Genomic DNA, 18210 nt, shown 5'->3' on the forward strand with positions numbered 1-18210 from the left:
GGCTCCTGGCTTTGGCTTGGCACAGTCCTGAGTAAAACCAGTAGATGAAAAACTTCTTGTCTCTCCTCTCCCTCTGTGCCTCTAACTTTCAGATGAGTAAATAAATGTTAAAAAAAAAGAGAGAGAGAGAGAGATAAAGGAATACTGGGCAAAATTGTGCTCTGAATTCAGCTATTGAGTATAGTCTTACTATTGCTGTGCAGAAAACAAAACTTTAACAAATGAACTATTTTGACTTATTTATTTATTTTTAAAAATTTGTTTGAACAGAAGTGCTGGAGCTGGGCAAGACTAGAAACCAGGGTCTTGGATTGAACTCCATCCAGATCTCCCACTTGATTGGCAGGGGCCCAAGTAGTTGGGCCATCTTCTGCTGCTTTCTGAGGCCATTAGCGGGGAGCTAGATCAGAAGTGGAGCAGCTGGGACTCGAACCAGCACCCATATGGGATGCCAGCATCTGAGAGAGGGGCTTTACTATTTGCACCATAATACCAGCCTCTATAGTTAATTTTTAGATTTTTGTCTTTTATGCTTTATAATTGGATGGCAGTCAATTTACTTACCACTGTTATGGTCATAAAATATAATTCTTTTTGCCTACATGTTTGTCTTTGCCAGTGAGTTTAATACTTTTTATACATTAAAAATACATATTTTTAGTCTTTTCATTTCAACTTGAAGAACTACCTTTTGAATTTCTTTTTTTTTTTTTTCTGAAGATTTTGTTTATTTATTTGAGAGGTAGAGTTACAGACAGTGAGAGGGAGAAACAGAGAAAGGTCTTCCTTCCGTTGGTTCACTCCCCAATGGCCACAATGGCTGGAGCTGCACCAATCTGAAGCCAGCAGCCAGGAGCTTCTTCTGGTTCTCCCACATGGGTGGCAAGGACCTAAGTACGTTGGCCAACTTCTGCTGCTTTTCCCAGGCAGTTAGCAGGGAGCCAGATCGAAAGTGGAGCAGCGGGCACAGGGACTGTGGGATGCCAGCATCACAGGTTGTGCCCTTACTTGCCACACCACAACTCTGGCCCCTTGCTACTTTTAAAATTCTCTGTTTGTCATTAGATTTTAGCAGTTTAATTATAGTATGTCTTTCTGCAGATTTCTTTGGATTTATCCTACTTGGTATTCTTTGGACTTCTCAGAATCTTTTCATTACTCCAAAAAGATCCCTCAAGTTTGTTTGAGGTCACTTTCAGTCTCCTCTCCTGGTCCCCCAGATTTTTTTGTGACTTTGTCATTAAGTTGTTTATAATGTGGAAAACATGTTTCTTGTGTTCTTGCTAGGTTCTCCTGGTGAACCCAATTTAAAACATAGCTGATCACGAGCAAGGAAGGGCTAGTTAGTATACTTGGGTAAAGAACGATGAGTTTTCCCACTCACAATAGCTACAAAAAAAATTAAGTACCCTGAAATAAATTTAACCAAGGACATCAAAGATCTGTTCCCTGAGAATTATAAAACATTAAATAAAGAGAAGACAAAAAAAATGGAAAAATCTTCCATGTTCATGGATTGGAAGAATCGATATAATCAAAATGTCCATATTACTGAAAGCAATTTACATATTCAATGTGATACTATTCAAAATACCAAGGACATTCTTCTCAGATATATGAAAAATGATGCTGAAATTCATATGGGAACATAGGAGAACCTGAATAGCTGAAGCAATTTTATCCAACAAAAATAAAGCCAGAGGCATCACAGTACCAGATTTCAAGACATATTATAGGAAAGTTATAATCAAAACAGCCTAGTACTGGCACAAAAATACTTGGGTAGACCAGTGAAACAGAATAGAAACTCCAGAAGTTAACCCATGAGTCTACAAGCAACTTACCTTTGACAAAGGAGGTGAAATCAATCATTGGAGCAAGGACAGTCTCTTCAACAAATGGTGCTGGGAAAACTGGATTTCCACATGCATAAGTATGAAGCAAGAGCCCTACCTTACACCTTACACAAAAATCTACTCAGAATGGATCAAAGACCTAAATCTATGACCCAATACCATCAAATTTTCAGAGAACATTAGTGAAACACTGCAAGACATTGGCATAGGCAAAGAGTTCTTAGAAAGGACCCCAGAGGTACAGGCAGTGAAAACCAAAATTGACAAATGGAATTACATCAAATTGAGAAGCTTCTGCACTGCAAAAGAAACACTCAGGCAAGTGAAGAGGCAGCCCACAGAATGGGATAAATTATTTGCAAACTATGCAACTGATAGATTATTAATACCTAGAATATATAAAGAGCTCAAGAAACTCAAGAATAAAACAATCTAGTTAAGAAATGGGCAAAGGACTTGAATAGGCATTTTTCAAAAGAGGAAATCCAAATGGCCTAAATACAGATGAAAAAACTCTCAGGATCACTAACTGTCAGGGAAATGCAAATCAAAACCACAATGAGGTTTCACCTCACCCCCATTAGAATGGCTTTCACATAGAAATCAAAAAACAACAAATGCTGGCAAGGATGTGGGTGAAAAGGTACCCTAATCCACTGTTGGTGGGAATGTAAACTAGTGCAGCCACCATGGAATACAGTATGGAGATACTTCAGAATTCTGAATATAGACTTACCATATGACCCAACCATCACACTTCTGGGTATTTACTCAAAGGAAATGAAGTTAGCACATGAAAGAGTTATCTGGACCCCTGTGCTTATTGCAGCTCGATTAAGAATAGATAAGATATGGACTCAACCCAGATATCCACCAACTGAAGGCTGGATAAAGAAATTATGGGATATTTACAACATGGAATACTACATGGCAGTAATTAAAAAATGAAATCAGGTGATTTGCAACAAAATGGATGCAACTGGAAACCATCATACTTAGTGAAATAACTAGTCCCAAAAGGTCAAATACCATGTGTCCTCACTGATCTGTGGTAACTAATAGAGCACCTAAAAGGTAATCTGTAGAAGTGAAATTGACAGTTTGAAATGTAATGATATTGAACAGCTTTTGCCTTGACTGTTGAGGAGCAGTTTTTTTCCCATACAATTTGTTGACCTCTTTATTTAGTATAGAGTTAATCTTATGTGTATAAAGTTAATTGAATATAAATCTTAGTAAAAACATAAGAATGGGAAAAGGAGAGGGAGGGAGGAGGGAGAAGGGTGGGAGGGAGGGTGGGAAGAATCATTATGTTCCTAAAGTTGTATTTATGAAATGCATGAAGTTTGTAAATCCTTTTTTTTTAAAAAGATTTATTTTTTTTATTTGACAGAGTTACACAGAGAGAGAAGGAGAGGCAGAAAGAGAGGTCTTCCATCTGCTTGTTCACTGCCCATTTGACCGCAATAGCTGGAGCTGCGGCAATTCAAAGCTAGGAGCCAGGAGCTTGTTCTGGGTCTCCCATGCAGGTGCAGGGGCCCAAGGACTTGGGCCATCCTCCACTGCTTTCCCAGGCCCTAACAAGAGCTGGATCAGAAGAAGAGCAGCCAGGACATGAACCGGCACCCATATGGGATGCTGGCACTGCAGGTGGCATTTTTTCCCCCTATGCCACAGCACTGGCCCCCAGTTTGTAAACCTTAAATAAAAGGCTTCTGGGGAAAAAAATAAAAATTGTGTTTGATTATAGTAAAAAAAAAAGAACGGTGGGTTTGTGGTAGGGAAAGAAAAGTGTTCTTTCTAATTTCATGCTTGAATTTGGATAAAGGTTTGATACAGGTAGTTTTCTTTGGGATCATTTGCTTTTTGGTCCATTTCCCCTTTCCTAGACATTGATTGACATGATGTTGCCTTAAGAATTACCCTATTATGGCCGGCGCCGCGGCTCAATAGGCTAATCGTCCACCTTGCGGCGCCGGCACACCAGGTTCTAGTCCCGGTTGGGGCACCGATCCTGTCCCGGTTGCCCCTCTTCCAGGCTAGCTCTCTGCTGTGACCAGGGAGTGCAGTGGAGGATGGCCCAAGTTCTTGGACCCTGCACCCCATGGGAGACCAGGAGAAGCACCTGGCTCCTGCCATCGGATCAGCGCGGTGTGCCGGCCGCAGCGCGCCTACCGCGGCGGCCATTGGAGGGTGAACCAACAGCAAAAAGGAAGACCTTTCTCTCTGTCTCTCTCTCTCACTGTCCACTCTGTCTGTCAAAAAAAAAAAAAAGAATTACCCTATTATGATGCTGCCTTGAGATTTAGCCTTTGTATATCAATGATTTTACCCTCCTCTTGCCTGCTCTTCACCTTTTAGCAAAATTTTCTGTCCTTTGCAGATCCATTTTCCAACAAACAAAACCAAAACAAATTCATTTCTTGTAATCTGGGGATTATGAGGAAAGAACAGATGTGTAACAGTAGAGGAAGAATTGATATTTTGGAGAGCTGAAAAAACTAGTTGTTTTTAAATCTTTGTTATTTGTTTCAGCAATAGATGACTTGGCATTTCAAAAATTGGCAAAATAGAGTAAAACCATTCAACCAGTATGGGAATTTTGTTTGGAATGATAGAATTGATATAGCAGGGGAGATAAAGTGTTTATGGTTGCATTTGGAGATCTGTCCATTCATTGCATGGTCTTAACTCCTCTGTTCCTGCTTTCTAAGTTTCTAAGTTTCTAAAATGGGGTGGTAGTGTTGCTTGCCTTACATGTTCATTAGGATTAAAGAAGACTGTGTATCTGTAGATATGATGAATGATGTCTTAAATATTCCTGGTAATTTGGCAGCAGTAACATATATGGATCAATGTCTTAGCTATCATTTGCAAGCTAGAGACTACCTAAATTTTTATACCTGACATCGGTGCTGGGTACAGAGCATATGGAACCCAATAACATGAAGGCCCTCTTTTTAAAAAGTTTACCATTTTTCAGAAAAGATAGCTAAAGCATTTGACTGTAAATCATTTTAATGAATATTACTTAAGATGTTGTTGGGGGATTAGAGAAAGCGATACAGAGAAATGAGTTCTACAAGAAAACTGCAGTTAGCAGCTGGTGTTAAGTTCTCTGTTGCCTATTGTATTTTATTTTCTTTTTGTAAAAGAATTTAATGGAGTTTTTGTTTGCTAGTTAGTCATGGTAATCAAAAATTTGAGACATGCTCAAAGGAGCATACAGTTTCATCTTATTTCTCAAATGATGTGAAAGTAACAAGTGTATTGATATGCTGTAAAATTCTGTTCGTATTTATATATACATTATTTAGACATACAGTGATTAGTCATTCAATAAACCTCATTTTTCCTTCTCTCTCTCTCTCTTTTTTTTTTTTTTAAGATTTTTATTTATTTGAAAGGCAGAGTTGGAGGGAGAAACACAGGGGTCTTCTGTCTGCTAGTTCACTTCCCAAATGGCCATAACTGCTGGGGTTAGGCCAGCAAGGGTACAGGTACTTGGGACATCTTCTGCTAATTTTCCCAGGCACATTAGCACGGAGCTGGATCAGAAGTGTTGAATTGAGCTGCAATAAACATTAAATTGGCAAATAAAACAACTGTCTGCACCTCAATGTTTATTGCAGCTCAATTTACAATAGCTAAGACATGGACTTAACCTAAATGCCCATCAGCAGAAGACTGGATAAAGAAATTATGGAAAATGCACTCTACAGAATATTATACAGCAGTAAAAAAAAAAAAAATCTGGTCATTTGCAACAAAATGGAGGAAGCTGGAAAACATCATGCTGAGTGAAATAAGCCAGTCCCAAAGGGACAAATATCGTATATTCTCCCTGATCTTTGACAACTAACTGAGCACCTAAAAGGAAACCTGTAGAAGTGAAATGGACACTATGAGAAACAATGACTTCATCAGCCTTGTCCTGACTGTCAAGGAACAACTTACTGTTTTATTCATATGAGTATTTTTTTGTTTTACTTAATACCATTAGTTGAATGCCTTACTTAACACAGAATTATTCTTAGGCATTTAAACTTAACTGAAAAGTGATCCCTGTTAAATATAAGAGTGGGAATAAGAGAGGGAGGAGATGTACAGTTAGGGACATGCTCAATTAGACTTGCCTCAAACAGTAGAGTTAGAAACATGCCAGGGGATTCCAAATCAATCCCATCAAGGTGGCATGTACCAATGCCATCTTACTAGTCAAAGTGATCAATTTCAGTTCATAATTGATCATAATAATAGGATTAAGTGTCAAAGGGATCACATAAACAAGACTAGTGTCTTCTAATACTAACTGATAGAATTAAAAAGGAGAGAACGATCCAACATGGGAAGCAGAATACACAGCAGACTCATAGAATTATAGATGTCCCAAACAGCACTCTGGCCTCACAATCAGCCCTTAAGGCATTCGGATCTGGCAAAAAAGTCCATGAGAGTTTCTCAGGCATGGAAGGCCAAGACACTGAGGCAGAAAAAAATGACCTAAATGAAAGATCTCTGCGAGTGAGATCCCAGTGGAAAGAATGGGCCATCAAAGAAGCAAGTGCCTTTCTCTGAAGGGAGGAGAGAATTTCCACTTTGATTATGGCCTTGTCTAAATAAGGTCGGAGTTTGTGAACTCAAGAGGCTTCCATAGCCTTGGCAACTCGTGATGAGCATAGGGTGATTACTGACGTCATAAATCAGAGTGTCAATTGTTATATCAACAACAGGAGTCACTGTGCACTTACTCCCTATGTAGGTTTTCTGTCCTTAATGTGTTGTACTATGCGAATTAATGAAAAGCTAGTACTCAAACAGTACTTTATACTTTGTGTTTCTGTGTGGGTGCAAACTGTTGAAATCTTAGTATATACTAAGTTGATCTTCTGTATATAAAGATAATTGAAAATGAATCTTGATGAAGAATGGGATGGGATAGGGAGTGGGAGATGGGATGGTTGATGGTGGGAGGGAGGTTATAGGGGGAAAAGCCACTATAATCCAAAAGTTGTACTTTGGAAATTTATATTTATTAAGTAAAAGTTAAAAAAAATAGTGTTGAAGCTGGAACTTGAAATGACACTTATGCTGTTAAAGAAAGCTTGATTGGAGAAATTCCCTTGAACAGAGGCTGAGTGGAGGGTCAGAAGCAGTTTATTAATATCGATGGGCGCTGTGGAATTGCTTCCCAAGACTGAGTGCCCAGTGAAGGTTTCTTACAATATGTATAGGTTTGTCAGCACCATGCTTTAACAGCTACAGAATTGGTGGGCTTGGTTGCAGCCTGTGTGACTCAGGACCACTCATGAGGAACTTGAATACACTTATGGGGTGTGCCAAGAGATTAGGACACCTACCCAGACATCAACAGCTGTGAGGAAGAGATTGGGGAATTCTCAGACATGTGTGGGGAACTTGAACGGGGGTTTCAGTAAACAGGGATTAGGATATCTGCCCTCTTCAGGGATCTTGTTTTTCTCCCTTGTCTCTAGTTGCAGCCTTATTTCCTCCTCAGTGTGGGATGAGGGCATTGCAAGCTTCAGCTTAACCTATTGTGCTTTTTTTTTTTTTTTTGACAGGCAGAGTAGACAGAGAGAGAGACAGAGAGAATGGTCTTCCTTTGCCGTTGGTTCACCCTCCAATGGCCGCCGCGGCCAGTGCACTGCGGCCAGCGCATCGCGCTGATCCGAAGCCAGGAGCCAGGTGCTTCTCCTGGTCTCCCATGGGTTGCAGGGCTCAAGGACTTGGGCCATCCTCCACTGCACTCCCGGGCCATAGCAGAGGGCTGGCCTGGAAGAGGGGCAACTGGGACAGAATCCGGCGCCCCAACCGGGACTAGAACCTGGTGTGCCGGCGCCGTAAGGCGGAGGATTAGCCTTTTGAGCCCTGACGCCGGCTATTGTACAGGCCTCACTTTCTTACTTCTGTCTATAGACAGAAACTTCTAGGCAGGGAAATGGTGGGCTGGAAAAGTGCCAAGATAGGATAATTGAGTTGTAACAAGGGAAAGCAAGGAATCTGTTGCTTTTAGACTACTTTAAGTTGGAGTTAAACAAAATAAAGCTAATTTAAGAAGTGTCAAGATAGTCATGAAAACAGTATAGAAGAAAATAGCAAACTGTTCAACTATTAAAAGTTTGGAGTTGTAGACTGAAATGTTGAGTTTAATCTGACAATAGAATTCAGGATAGATAGATTCCCTCTTTCGTCCAGATGTTCTTTCCTAGTAAGAAGTATATGTACCTAGTTCCATTTTGCTTGACTTCTCTGAAACTTTTGACACTGTCAGCCATCTTTTCTTTCTTCTATTTTAAATTTGTTTATTTACTGAATCTTGATGTGAATGAAACGGGAGAGCGAGCGGGAAAGGGGAGGGTTGCGGGTGGGAGGGAAGTTATGGGGGCGGGGGGAGCCATTGTAATCCATAAGCTGTATTTTGGAAATTTATATTCATTAAATAAAAGATTAAAAAAAATTGTTTATTTATTTGAAAGGCAGAGAGAGAGAGAGAGAGAGGTCTTCCATCTGATGGTTCACTCCCCAAATGGCTGCAATGGCTGGAGCTGAGCCAATCTGAAGCCAGGAGCCAGGAATCAGAAACCTCTGTATCTCCCATGAGGGTGCAGGGGCCTAAACACTTGGACCATCCTCCACTGCTTTCCCAGGTCATAGCAGAGAACCAGATCTGAAGAGGAACAGCCAGGACTCGAACCGGAGCCCACATGGGATGCCAGCACCACACGCAGTGGCTCTACCCACTGTGCCACAGTGCTGGCCCCATCTGTCTTTTCTTCAAAATTTCCTCCTCTGATTTTGTGTTTATACAGCTTTTCGTTTTCTGCCTAAGGCTTCTTACTCTTTTTCTCCTCTTTGTTCTTGGAACTGCTAATGCCATCTTTTTAAATTTAATCTGGATATACAACTAATTTTATTTTTTTAGATTTTAATTAGTTTTTAACATTCAATATGTTTATAGATTCTGAGGATATAATGATATTCCCTTCTTTCCTCCCTGCCATTCTCCTTCCCTCTCCCTTTCTTTTTTTAGTTTTTGAGTTAACATATTTTAAATTTATATTACAGTAAAAAGGCTTATTGCTTCATGAAATAAGTAAAAAGCAAAAAGACCCTAGTTTAGTGGGAATATAGGCAATGACTATGTACAGTAATTGCATTGAAAAATTACTTTCATTCATATACAGTAAATTTTAATCTTAAATCATTAAAACTGTAGTAGTAGCATAACTTTCTTTACCATTGGTTTGACAGAAGTATAAAGCAGAATTTTGCAAAACTGCATTTGCAGCAATGCTGATACCTACAGGTTCATTCATTCATTCATTTTAGTTCCCACTTCTAAGGTAGAACTTGTGGTACTTTCTGTGTCTGGTTTGTTTCACTCAGCATGTTGTCCTTCAGTTCCAAACATTTTGATGCAAATGGTAGAATTTCATTTTTTAATAGTTGAACAGTATTCCATTGTATGTATATATACATACATTTTATATGTGTATATATATCTATATATACACATTCATACACCACATTTTCTTTGTTCATCTGATGATGGACACCTTGGTTGATTACAAATTTTAGGCATTGGTGTTTCAGTGGTAGAATTCTTATAACTATGATCTTGAAGAAGGTGCTCATATCTGTATCTCCAGTTTGAACTTTAGTCTTGTATTCTTAATTGCCTACTGGACATTTTTGTATCAAAAGTCAGTTTTCTGACTCTATAAGAAACTTTGTGCTTTAAATCCCAGGTGCATAATTTCTGATGTTTTGATCTCTACCTTGTTTGTCACTGTATTGTCTTTCACTGAGTCCTGTCATTTCTTCCTGATGCTTCTTACTATGCGTGTTTCCCTTCTTATTGCCTCCACATTTATTAGTCCCTTAACAGGCATATGAAAACAGATCAGGAAGTACAATAGTTCCCTTTATTGATGGTTTTGCTTTTTGCAGTTTCAGTTCTAGAGTATATTTTTGTCCAGAATTATTAAAAGGAAAATTTTCCAAAACAAATGGTTAACTTTTAAATTATGTACCATTCTGACTAGTGTACTGTGATCTTTTCCTCTCTCACATCACCCTACTCGGAAGTGAATTATCCGTTTATCCATTGTATGTGTGTTGTATATGCTACTTGACTGTTAGTCACATAGAAGCTGTCTGTTAAAAGATCCAGTATGATGGTATTGTGGTGCATATGTTGAAGTAACTCTTATTTTACTCAGTAATGGCCTCAAAGCATTATGGCACTTTATTTAAATATCCCACATTTTCCCAAGAAGAATGAATACAATACAAAGAGATATTTTGAGAAACTATAATCAGAAAATAAAAATCATAGGCTTAATGGGCTATATTGTAATTATTTGTTATTGTTGATAATCTCTTACTATGAATAACTTATAAATTAAACTATCAAAGGTGTGTTTACATAGAAAACTATAGTGTATTTAGGATATGGTACTATCTGCAGTTTCAATCATCTACTTGTAGTCTTGGAATATATCCTGTGGATAAGGGCTGATTACTGTATGCTGAATGCTTGGTTTTTAGACTGTTGAGATTAATCTAGAATGTGCTGTTTTAAGGGATGTATGCATGCCAGAATGGTCATAACTGGAAACATAGAGGGAATACAGAATCTCACATGCCTCTGTGAGGGTTACAGAAACAGACTTTATTTTCATGATTTCCCCAGATGATATGTATGTTCTGTAGAGCTTCTGCGACATTTCTTGTTGCAGTTAGATACTTAGCTGCTAAAAAAAATTAAAACCTCCAGCTATTTTCTCTGTTTGTGACTACTTCCTTTTTAGATTTCTGTGTGAGCTTCAAAATACATTGTTTTAAGTGTTTTATGTGTTGTTATAAGTTTTAGAAATGAGATGGGGCCAGTGCTGTGGCCTATCGGGTAAAGCCGCCACCTGCAGTGCTGGCATCCCATATGGGCGTGGTTGGAGTTCCGGCTGCTCCACTTCTGATCCAGCTCTCTGCTAGGAGACTTTTTAAGACGTTTTAAGACAATCAATCTTGTTTCTCATTTCACCAACACATAGTACTAACAGATTACTTTTTTTTTTAAAATCAATCTGTTGGATGCAAAGTAGGAGTTAGTATACTTTTAAAGGGCATTTTCCTTAATTGCCACTGCAGTTGTACATGTTTTCATGTTTCTTGGCATATAAATCATCTGTGAAAATTACCCAGTCATATTGTTGATTTTTTTTTTTTTTTTAAGATTTATTTGTTTATTTGAAAATCAGAGTCTTAAGAGAGGGAAAGGCAGAGAAAATGGCCTCAGTGGCAGGAGCTGAGCTGGTCTGGAGCCAGAAGCTTCTTCAAGTTTTCCTACCATGGTTGGCAGGGACCCAAACACTTGGGCCATCCTCTGCTGCATTTCTAGTTATATTAGCAGGGAGCTGGAAGGAAATGGAACAGCTGGGACTCAAACTGGCACCCAGTGAGATGCTGGCATCGCAGGTGGTGGCTTTACCTGTTAAACCACAATGCTGGCCCCAGTTTTATTTATTTTTGTGTTTATTTTTCTGAATGCTTTTGTTTGATTTCTGTTGTTAATCTTTTAGGCACTGTTTTTCCATTTGATAAGTAACTTACTATTTACATGGGATATTACTAGTACTGATTCAGATTATTGTGTGAAAAATATTGTTCACATAAACTAAAATTAAAATTTTAGAGTATTCTAGAAAAGCAAAATTAGTAAATTGATTAATGTTATTGAACATTGATTTATGACTTTTCAGTGTAGCTAAGGCATGTCTTATCAAGTCCCTCTGCACTGAAAATTTGAGCGTGTGGTTTTTATAAATTTCTACTATAATCGTATTAAAAATAAGAATGCTTCTAATATATCATCATGATGTTTATTATGTTATCTTTTAATATTTGCTTCTTTTCCTTAAATAGGTCCTCGATGGGCTTCCTGGAATATTGGTGTATTTATTTGCATCAGATGTGCTGGAATTCATAGAAATCTTGGGGTTCATATATCCAGGGTCAAGTCAGTCAACCTAGATCAATGGACACCAGAACAGATACAGGTAAAATACTTAATATGGTTTAAGAACATTTAGCCCTTCCTGCATCTAAGGATAAAAGGTGTATATTGAAATGCATAGATCACGTGTAAAATTTGAATGTTACTTGAGTTGTCAGTTTAATTTTTATGTTTATCTCTTGGGTCTATGGTAAAGTCAGGTTTTAATCTATTTTTATTTAAAATGTTGATTTGGGAGTGTTTAAAAAATACTTTTTCTTGTGTTGATGAAATTTGCCTGTATAATTCCCTAATTTTATTTTTCTGTCAATAGAGGGAGCCAGGGTAAAGAAAATACCACCCCTGGTCTAAAAAGTGACTTGAATGAGTTCCCTGTTGTACAGAGGTGCTCTTGATTTTCACTTCAGGTATAGCAGATTTAAGCCAGTCCAGTGAACAGATGTTGTTTAGAGTGGTTTAGCTTTGTTAGAGGTAAGTTTGTAATTTTAAGAGTTTGCTGTTTGTTCAGTGTGACAGTCTTCAACTCTCACAGTTTTGCTTTCTAATCCTTAAGGTTGGCTGCTAAAACAAAAATGATTATTTTTACTAGTGTTATTTTATAATTCATAATGAAATTGTCCTATGTAAGTCCTTTTGAAATAACATTGAGTCAGTGTTGAAGTATCAAATACATAAATATAAAGTTGTCATTCAGTATCTTGGGGAGACTGTTTCTAGGGCTTCCTTGTGCATACCAAAATCTGCAGTGCTCAAGTCACTTATATAAAATGGTATAGCATTTACATATAAGTTATAAACATTCTGTTGACAATTTAATCTGTAGATAACTTATAATACCTATTAAGATGTAAATACTATATAAATAGCTGTTAGACTGTATTGTTTAGGAGAGAGAAAAAAGTAAAAACTTAGTGTTTTAGTACAAGTGCAGTTTTTTTCCACAAACGTTTTCCATTTATGGTTGGTTTAGTCTGGGATTCAGGGCCCATGTAAATGGAGAGGCCCACTGTATGGGGTTGTACCTCATTGATTTGCATGCATACCTCTGTGCAGAATCAGAAAACAAAAATTGCACAAAAATTTGCATGGATGGAGTGAGGTAAGGGTAGAAAAGATAGACTAAGGTACACATTCAGGGTATAAAGTCAAATGTAATTTTATTTGGTTCCATCTTAAATTAGTTTTTGAGCTGTTTGCTGGCTAAGACATGAAGAAAACATGATCTTTTATACATTTTCAACATCCTGGAGGAGAAAACATACAAAGTTATATCAAAGAAGCAGAGCTTGTTGGACACATATAAGATAGTGTTCTTAGTAATATCTGTGTAGCAATTGTGATAACAGATGTCATGATCTTAAAATTTAGGAAACTGTGAAGTAGAGCTTGAAAATATAAAACTTGGCATTTGTCATGGATTATAGAGACTATATGGACTATATTGCCTTTTTAATACTTCATTGTAATTAAGGATAAAACTTGGGCTCCTTGAACAATTCAGAATTGCAGAGATACTATTTTTCTCACATAAGCTGTTCAGATTTGGATAGCATGATCCTTGAGGTGAGCAGCTATACAGAGTACAATATTTATTACAGCCTACAAAATTTTAAGATAGCTAATTCCAGAGAGGCAGCAAAAAAAAGTAATTAAGAGGATTGTCCCTAGAGTTAGACCGCCAGAGTTAGACCTTATACGATCTCACCAAGACACTTAAACCTCAAGATGCTTTGGTTTTGTCATTTGTAAAATGAGAGCAGTAATAGTGCCTATTTCTGTAGTTAAGATGAATTAATATGGATGAAGTATTTAGGATAGTTCCTGGAATATTTTATTTTTTATTTATTTTTTTACAGGCAGAGTGGACAGTAGGAGAGAGAGACAGAGGAAAAGGTCTTCCTTTAGTGTTGGTTCTCCTTCTAATGGCCGCTGCGGCCAGCGCGCTGCTGCCAGCGTACCACATTGATCTGAAACCAGGAACCACGTGCTTCTCCTGGTCTCCCATGCGGGTGCAGGGCCCAAGGACTTGGGCCATCCTCCACTGCACTCCCGGGCCATAGCAGAGAGCTGGACTGGAAGAGGGGCAACTGGGACAGAATCCGGCGCCCCGACCAGGACTAGAACCCGGTGTGCTGGCGCCGCAGGCGGAGGATTAGCCTGTTGAGCCGCGGCACCAGCCTTGGAATATTTTAAACACTCAATAAATTTTAGCTTAGTCCACTTGTTCATTATACAAAACCCTCAGTGTTGCTGCCTTGAGTATCTTTCTGATCTTAACCAATTTAGCCTCCTAGCTAATCTGCTGTGATGAGTTAATTGATTGCTAAATTTACTACTGAGTAAATAAATTTGTGGTTATTACTGAGTATAAATGAATTTTTTCCTTAAAATTTTTACCATTTTTCTAGTATTGGATTTTAAGGCAATTTGACGTGCATCAACTGTCTGTTGAAGTTGCTGTTAATTCAGATTTAAGCATATCCTGTTTCCTTTGGTGCTAGGTATGTTCCATGTAACCCAGTTCTAGTTTATACCATGGCATTTTATGTATGTATCTACTACTTTTTAAAATTTTAAGTACAATTACTGATATAATAGTTCATAGATTTCAGTGAGTTCTGTGAATCTTGGCAAATGTGTGTACTATGTCACCTGCACTCCATTAAAGATAGAGCATTATCAATATCCCAAAAAGTTCCTTTTTCCTTTGTGTTGATATTTTTTTTTTTTTTTTTGCCAAACAGAGTTAGACAGAGAGTTACAGTGAGAGAAAGACAGAGAGAAAGGTCTTCCTTCTGTTGGTTCACTCCCCAAATGACCGCTACAGCTGGCGCTGCTCCGATCTGAAGCCAGGAGCTGTGTACTTCCTCCCGGTCTCCCTTGCCAGTACAGGGACCCAAGGACTTGGGCCATCCTCCACTGCCCTCCCAGGCCATAGAAGAGAGCTGGACTGGAAGAGGAGCATCCAGGACTAGTACCCGGCGCCCCAACCGGGACTAGAACCTGGGGTGCCAGTGTTGCAGGCAGAGGATTAGCATGTTGAGCCATGGCGCTGGCCAGATTCTGGTTATTAATCCTTTATCGGTTGTATATTTTGCAAATAATTTCTCCCATTCTGTAGGCTTCCTCTTCACTTACCTGCATGTTTCTTTTGCAGTATAGAAAGTTCTCAATTGGGCCGGTGCCGTGGCTCAATAGGCTAATCCTCCACCTTGCAGCGCCGGCACACCGGGTTCTAGTCCCGGTCGGGGCACTGATCCTGTCCCGGTTGCCCCTCTTCCAGGCCAGCTCTCTGCTGTGGCCAGGGAGTGCAGTGGAGGATGGCCCAAGTGCTTGGGCCCTGCACCCCATGGGAGACCAGGAGAAGCACCTGGCTCCTGCCATCGGATCAGCGCGGTGGCCATTGGAGGGTGAACCAACAGCAAAAGGAAGACCTTTCTCTCTGTCTCTCTCTCACTGTCCACTCTGCCTGTCAAAAATAAAATAAAATAAAATAAATAAATAAATAAATAAATAAAAAAGAAAGTTCTCAATTGGATGTAACCCCATTTGTCAATTTTGACTTTGACTGCCTGCATTGGGGATGTTTTCCAGGAACTTTTTGCCTGTGCCAATGTTTTGCAGGGTTTCCCCAATGTTCTCAATTAATTTGATGGTGTCAGGTCATAGATTTAGATCTTTAATCCATGTTGAGTGAATTTTTATGTAAGGTGCAGGGGTCTTGCTTCATACTTATGCATGTGGATATTCAGTTTTCTCAGCACCATTTGTTGAATAGACTGTCCCTGCTTCAGGGATTGGGTTTAGCTCCCTTGTCAAACATAACTTGGTTGTAGATGTTTGGATTGATTTCTGGTGTTTCTTTTCTGTTCCATTGGTCTGTCTATCTATTTTTGTACCAGTACCAGGCTGTTTTGATTATAGCTGCCCTGCTGTATGTCTTGAAATCTGGTATTGTGATGCCTTCGGCTTTGTTTTTTTTGTACAAGATTGCTTTAGCTATTGGAGGTCTCCAGTGTCTCCATATGAATTTAAACATCATATTTTCTAGATCTGAGAAGAATGTCTGCTATTTTGATTGGTATCACATTGAATCTAAATTGCTTTTTGAAGAATGGACATTTTGATGATACTGATTCTTCCAGTCCATGAACATGGCAGATTTTTCCATTTTTTTTTTATATCTTTTTCTATTTCCTCCTTTAATGTTTAGTAATTCTCTTCGACATACTTGGTTAAATTTATTCTAAGGTATTTGATTGTTTTGTAGCTGTTTGTTGCCGTGGATTCGTTCTGAGAGGAGGAGCGCGGTGGAGGCAAGAGGTGTGGAGTCACCACACGGACCCTGGGAGTCGGGTGAAAGCAGGCCAGAGGCGAGCAGCCCGCAGACTCATTTATTTCAGTTGGTACAGCAGCTTATATAGCCAAGGCAGCCAATCCAGTCAAGGGGCAGTTAAGCGGGCCAGAGGGGAGCAGCCCACAGACTCGTTTATTTCAGTTGGTATAGTAGTTTATATAGCTGAGGCAGCCAATCCGGTCAAGGGGCAGTTTATGCCCTAACCAATCACAGCCTGTTACCAGGTAGGCTCCGCTGCCAGGTGATTCCCCAGGTGGTTTCCTAAGCTATTCCTGAGTAACTGACGCTGGCTTGCCATTGGCCATCTTGGCATGGCCTTCTCATTCCACCACAGTTGTGAATGGAATTGATCTTAGAAGTTCTTTCTCAGACATGGCATTGTCTGTGTATACAAAGTTTGTTGATTTTTGTGTATTGACTTTATATCTTGCTACTTTACTAAACTCTTTCATGAGTTCCAATAGTCTTAGTTGAGTCTTTTGGATCCCGTATATATAGAGTCATATCATCTATAAACAGGGGGAGTTTGACTTCCTCCTTCCCAATTTGTGTCCCTTTGATTTACTTTTCTTGCCTACTGGCTGTGGCTAAAACTTCCAGGACTATATTGAATAGCAATGATGAGAATGGGCTTTCCTGTCTGGTATTGGATCTCAGTGGGAATGCTTCCAACTTTCCCCATTCAATATGATGCTGGCCATCGGTTTTTCATAAATTGCCTTGATTGTGTTGAGGAATGTTCCTTCTATATGTAATTTACTTAGAATTTTCATCATGAAAGAGTGTTGTATTTTATCAGATGCTTTATCTTCATCTATTGAGATAATCTAATGTTTTTGGTTCTGCAGTTTGTTAATGTGATGTATCATATTTATTGATCTGTCAATGTTGAACCATCCCTGCATACCAGGGATAAATCCCACTTGAATAGGTGAATGTTCTTTTTGATGTGGTAGATTTGATTTGCTAGAATTTTGTTGAGGATTTTTGTATCTATATTCATCATGGAAATTGGTCTGTAATTCTTTCTCTGTTCTGCTTTTTCAAGTTTAGGAATTAAGGTGATGCTGGCTTCATAGAAAGAATTTGGGAGTATTCCCTCCCCCTCAGTTGTTTTGAGTAACTTGAGAAGAATTGGAGTTAGTTCGTCTTTAAATGTCTGGTAGAATTTAGCAGTAAAACCATCCAGTCCTGGGCTTTTCTTTGTTGGGAGGATCTTTATTATTGATTGAATTTATGTTTTGGCTATGGGTCTGTTTACGTTTTCTGTGTCTTCATGGCTCAATTTAGGTAGGTTGTATGTGTCCAGGTACTGATCCGTTTCTTCTAGGTTTATTAGTTTGTTTGCATACAGCTCTTTGTAGTAACTTCTGATGATTCCTTTTATTTCTGTGGTGTCTGTTGTTACATTTCCTTTTTTCATCTCTATTTTTATTGATTTGGGTCTTCTCCTTTTTTTTTTTTTTGTTACTTGGGCCAGTGGTGTGTCAATTTTGTTTAGTTTTTCAAAAAACCAGCTCTTAATTTTGCTGATCTTTTGTACTTTTTTGTTTTAATTTTGTTCATTTCTCCTCTAATTTTAATTATTTCTTTTCTCCTACTAGTTTTGCATTTGGTTTGCTGTTGTTTTTCTAGATCCTTGAGATGCACTAATAGCTCATTTTTTTGGTGCATTTTCAATTTCTTGATTTAGGTACCAATTAGTATAAACTTTCCTCTTAACACTGCTTTTGCTGTATCCCATAGGTTTGATATGTTGTGTTGTCTTCATTTGTTTACAGAAATTTTTTGATTTCTCTTTTGATTTCTTCTATGATCCACGGTTTACTCAGGAGCATGTTGCTCAGTCTCCATGAGTTTGTGTATTTTCTAGAGATTCCTGAAGTGTTGATTTCTAGCTTCATTTCATTGTCGTCCAAGAATTGCATGATGTGATTTCGATTTTTTTGAATTTGCTGAGA

At 38.6% G+C, this 18210-nt stretch overlaps 1 protein-coding gene across 4 annotated transcripts in view; it reads left to right on the forward strand.

Moving 5' to 3' along the window:
- The window catches only part of SMAP1 (small ArfGAP 1), a 170013-nt gene that overhangs the window by 52261 nt on the left and 99542 nt on the right, over positions 1-18210 (forward strand). For 3 of the 4 annotated variants that reach the window (XM_062186342.1, XM_062186344.1, XM_062186343.1), the window contains exon 2: positions 11802-11935. In XM_062186342.1, the coding sequence (XP_062042326.1) occupies positions 11802-11935 (134 nt within the window). Of the gene's footprint in view, positions 1-11801; positions 11936-18210 lie in introns of those variants that run through there. The other variant, XM_062186345.1, reaches the window with a different exon arrangement.

This window comes from Lepus europaeus, chromosome 3 (assembly GCF_033115175.1).
Source record: "Lepus europaeus isolate LE1 chromosome 3, mLepTim1.pri, whole genome shotgun sequence".
Classification (NCBI taxonomy): Eukaryota; Metazoa; Chordata; class Mammalia; order Lagomorpha; family Leporidae; genus Lepus; species Lepus europaeus.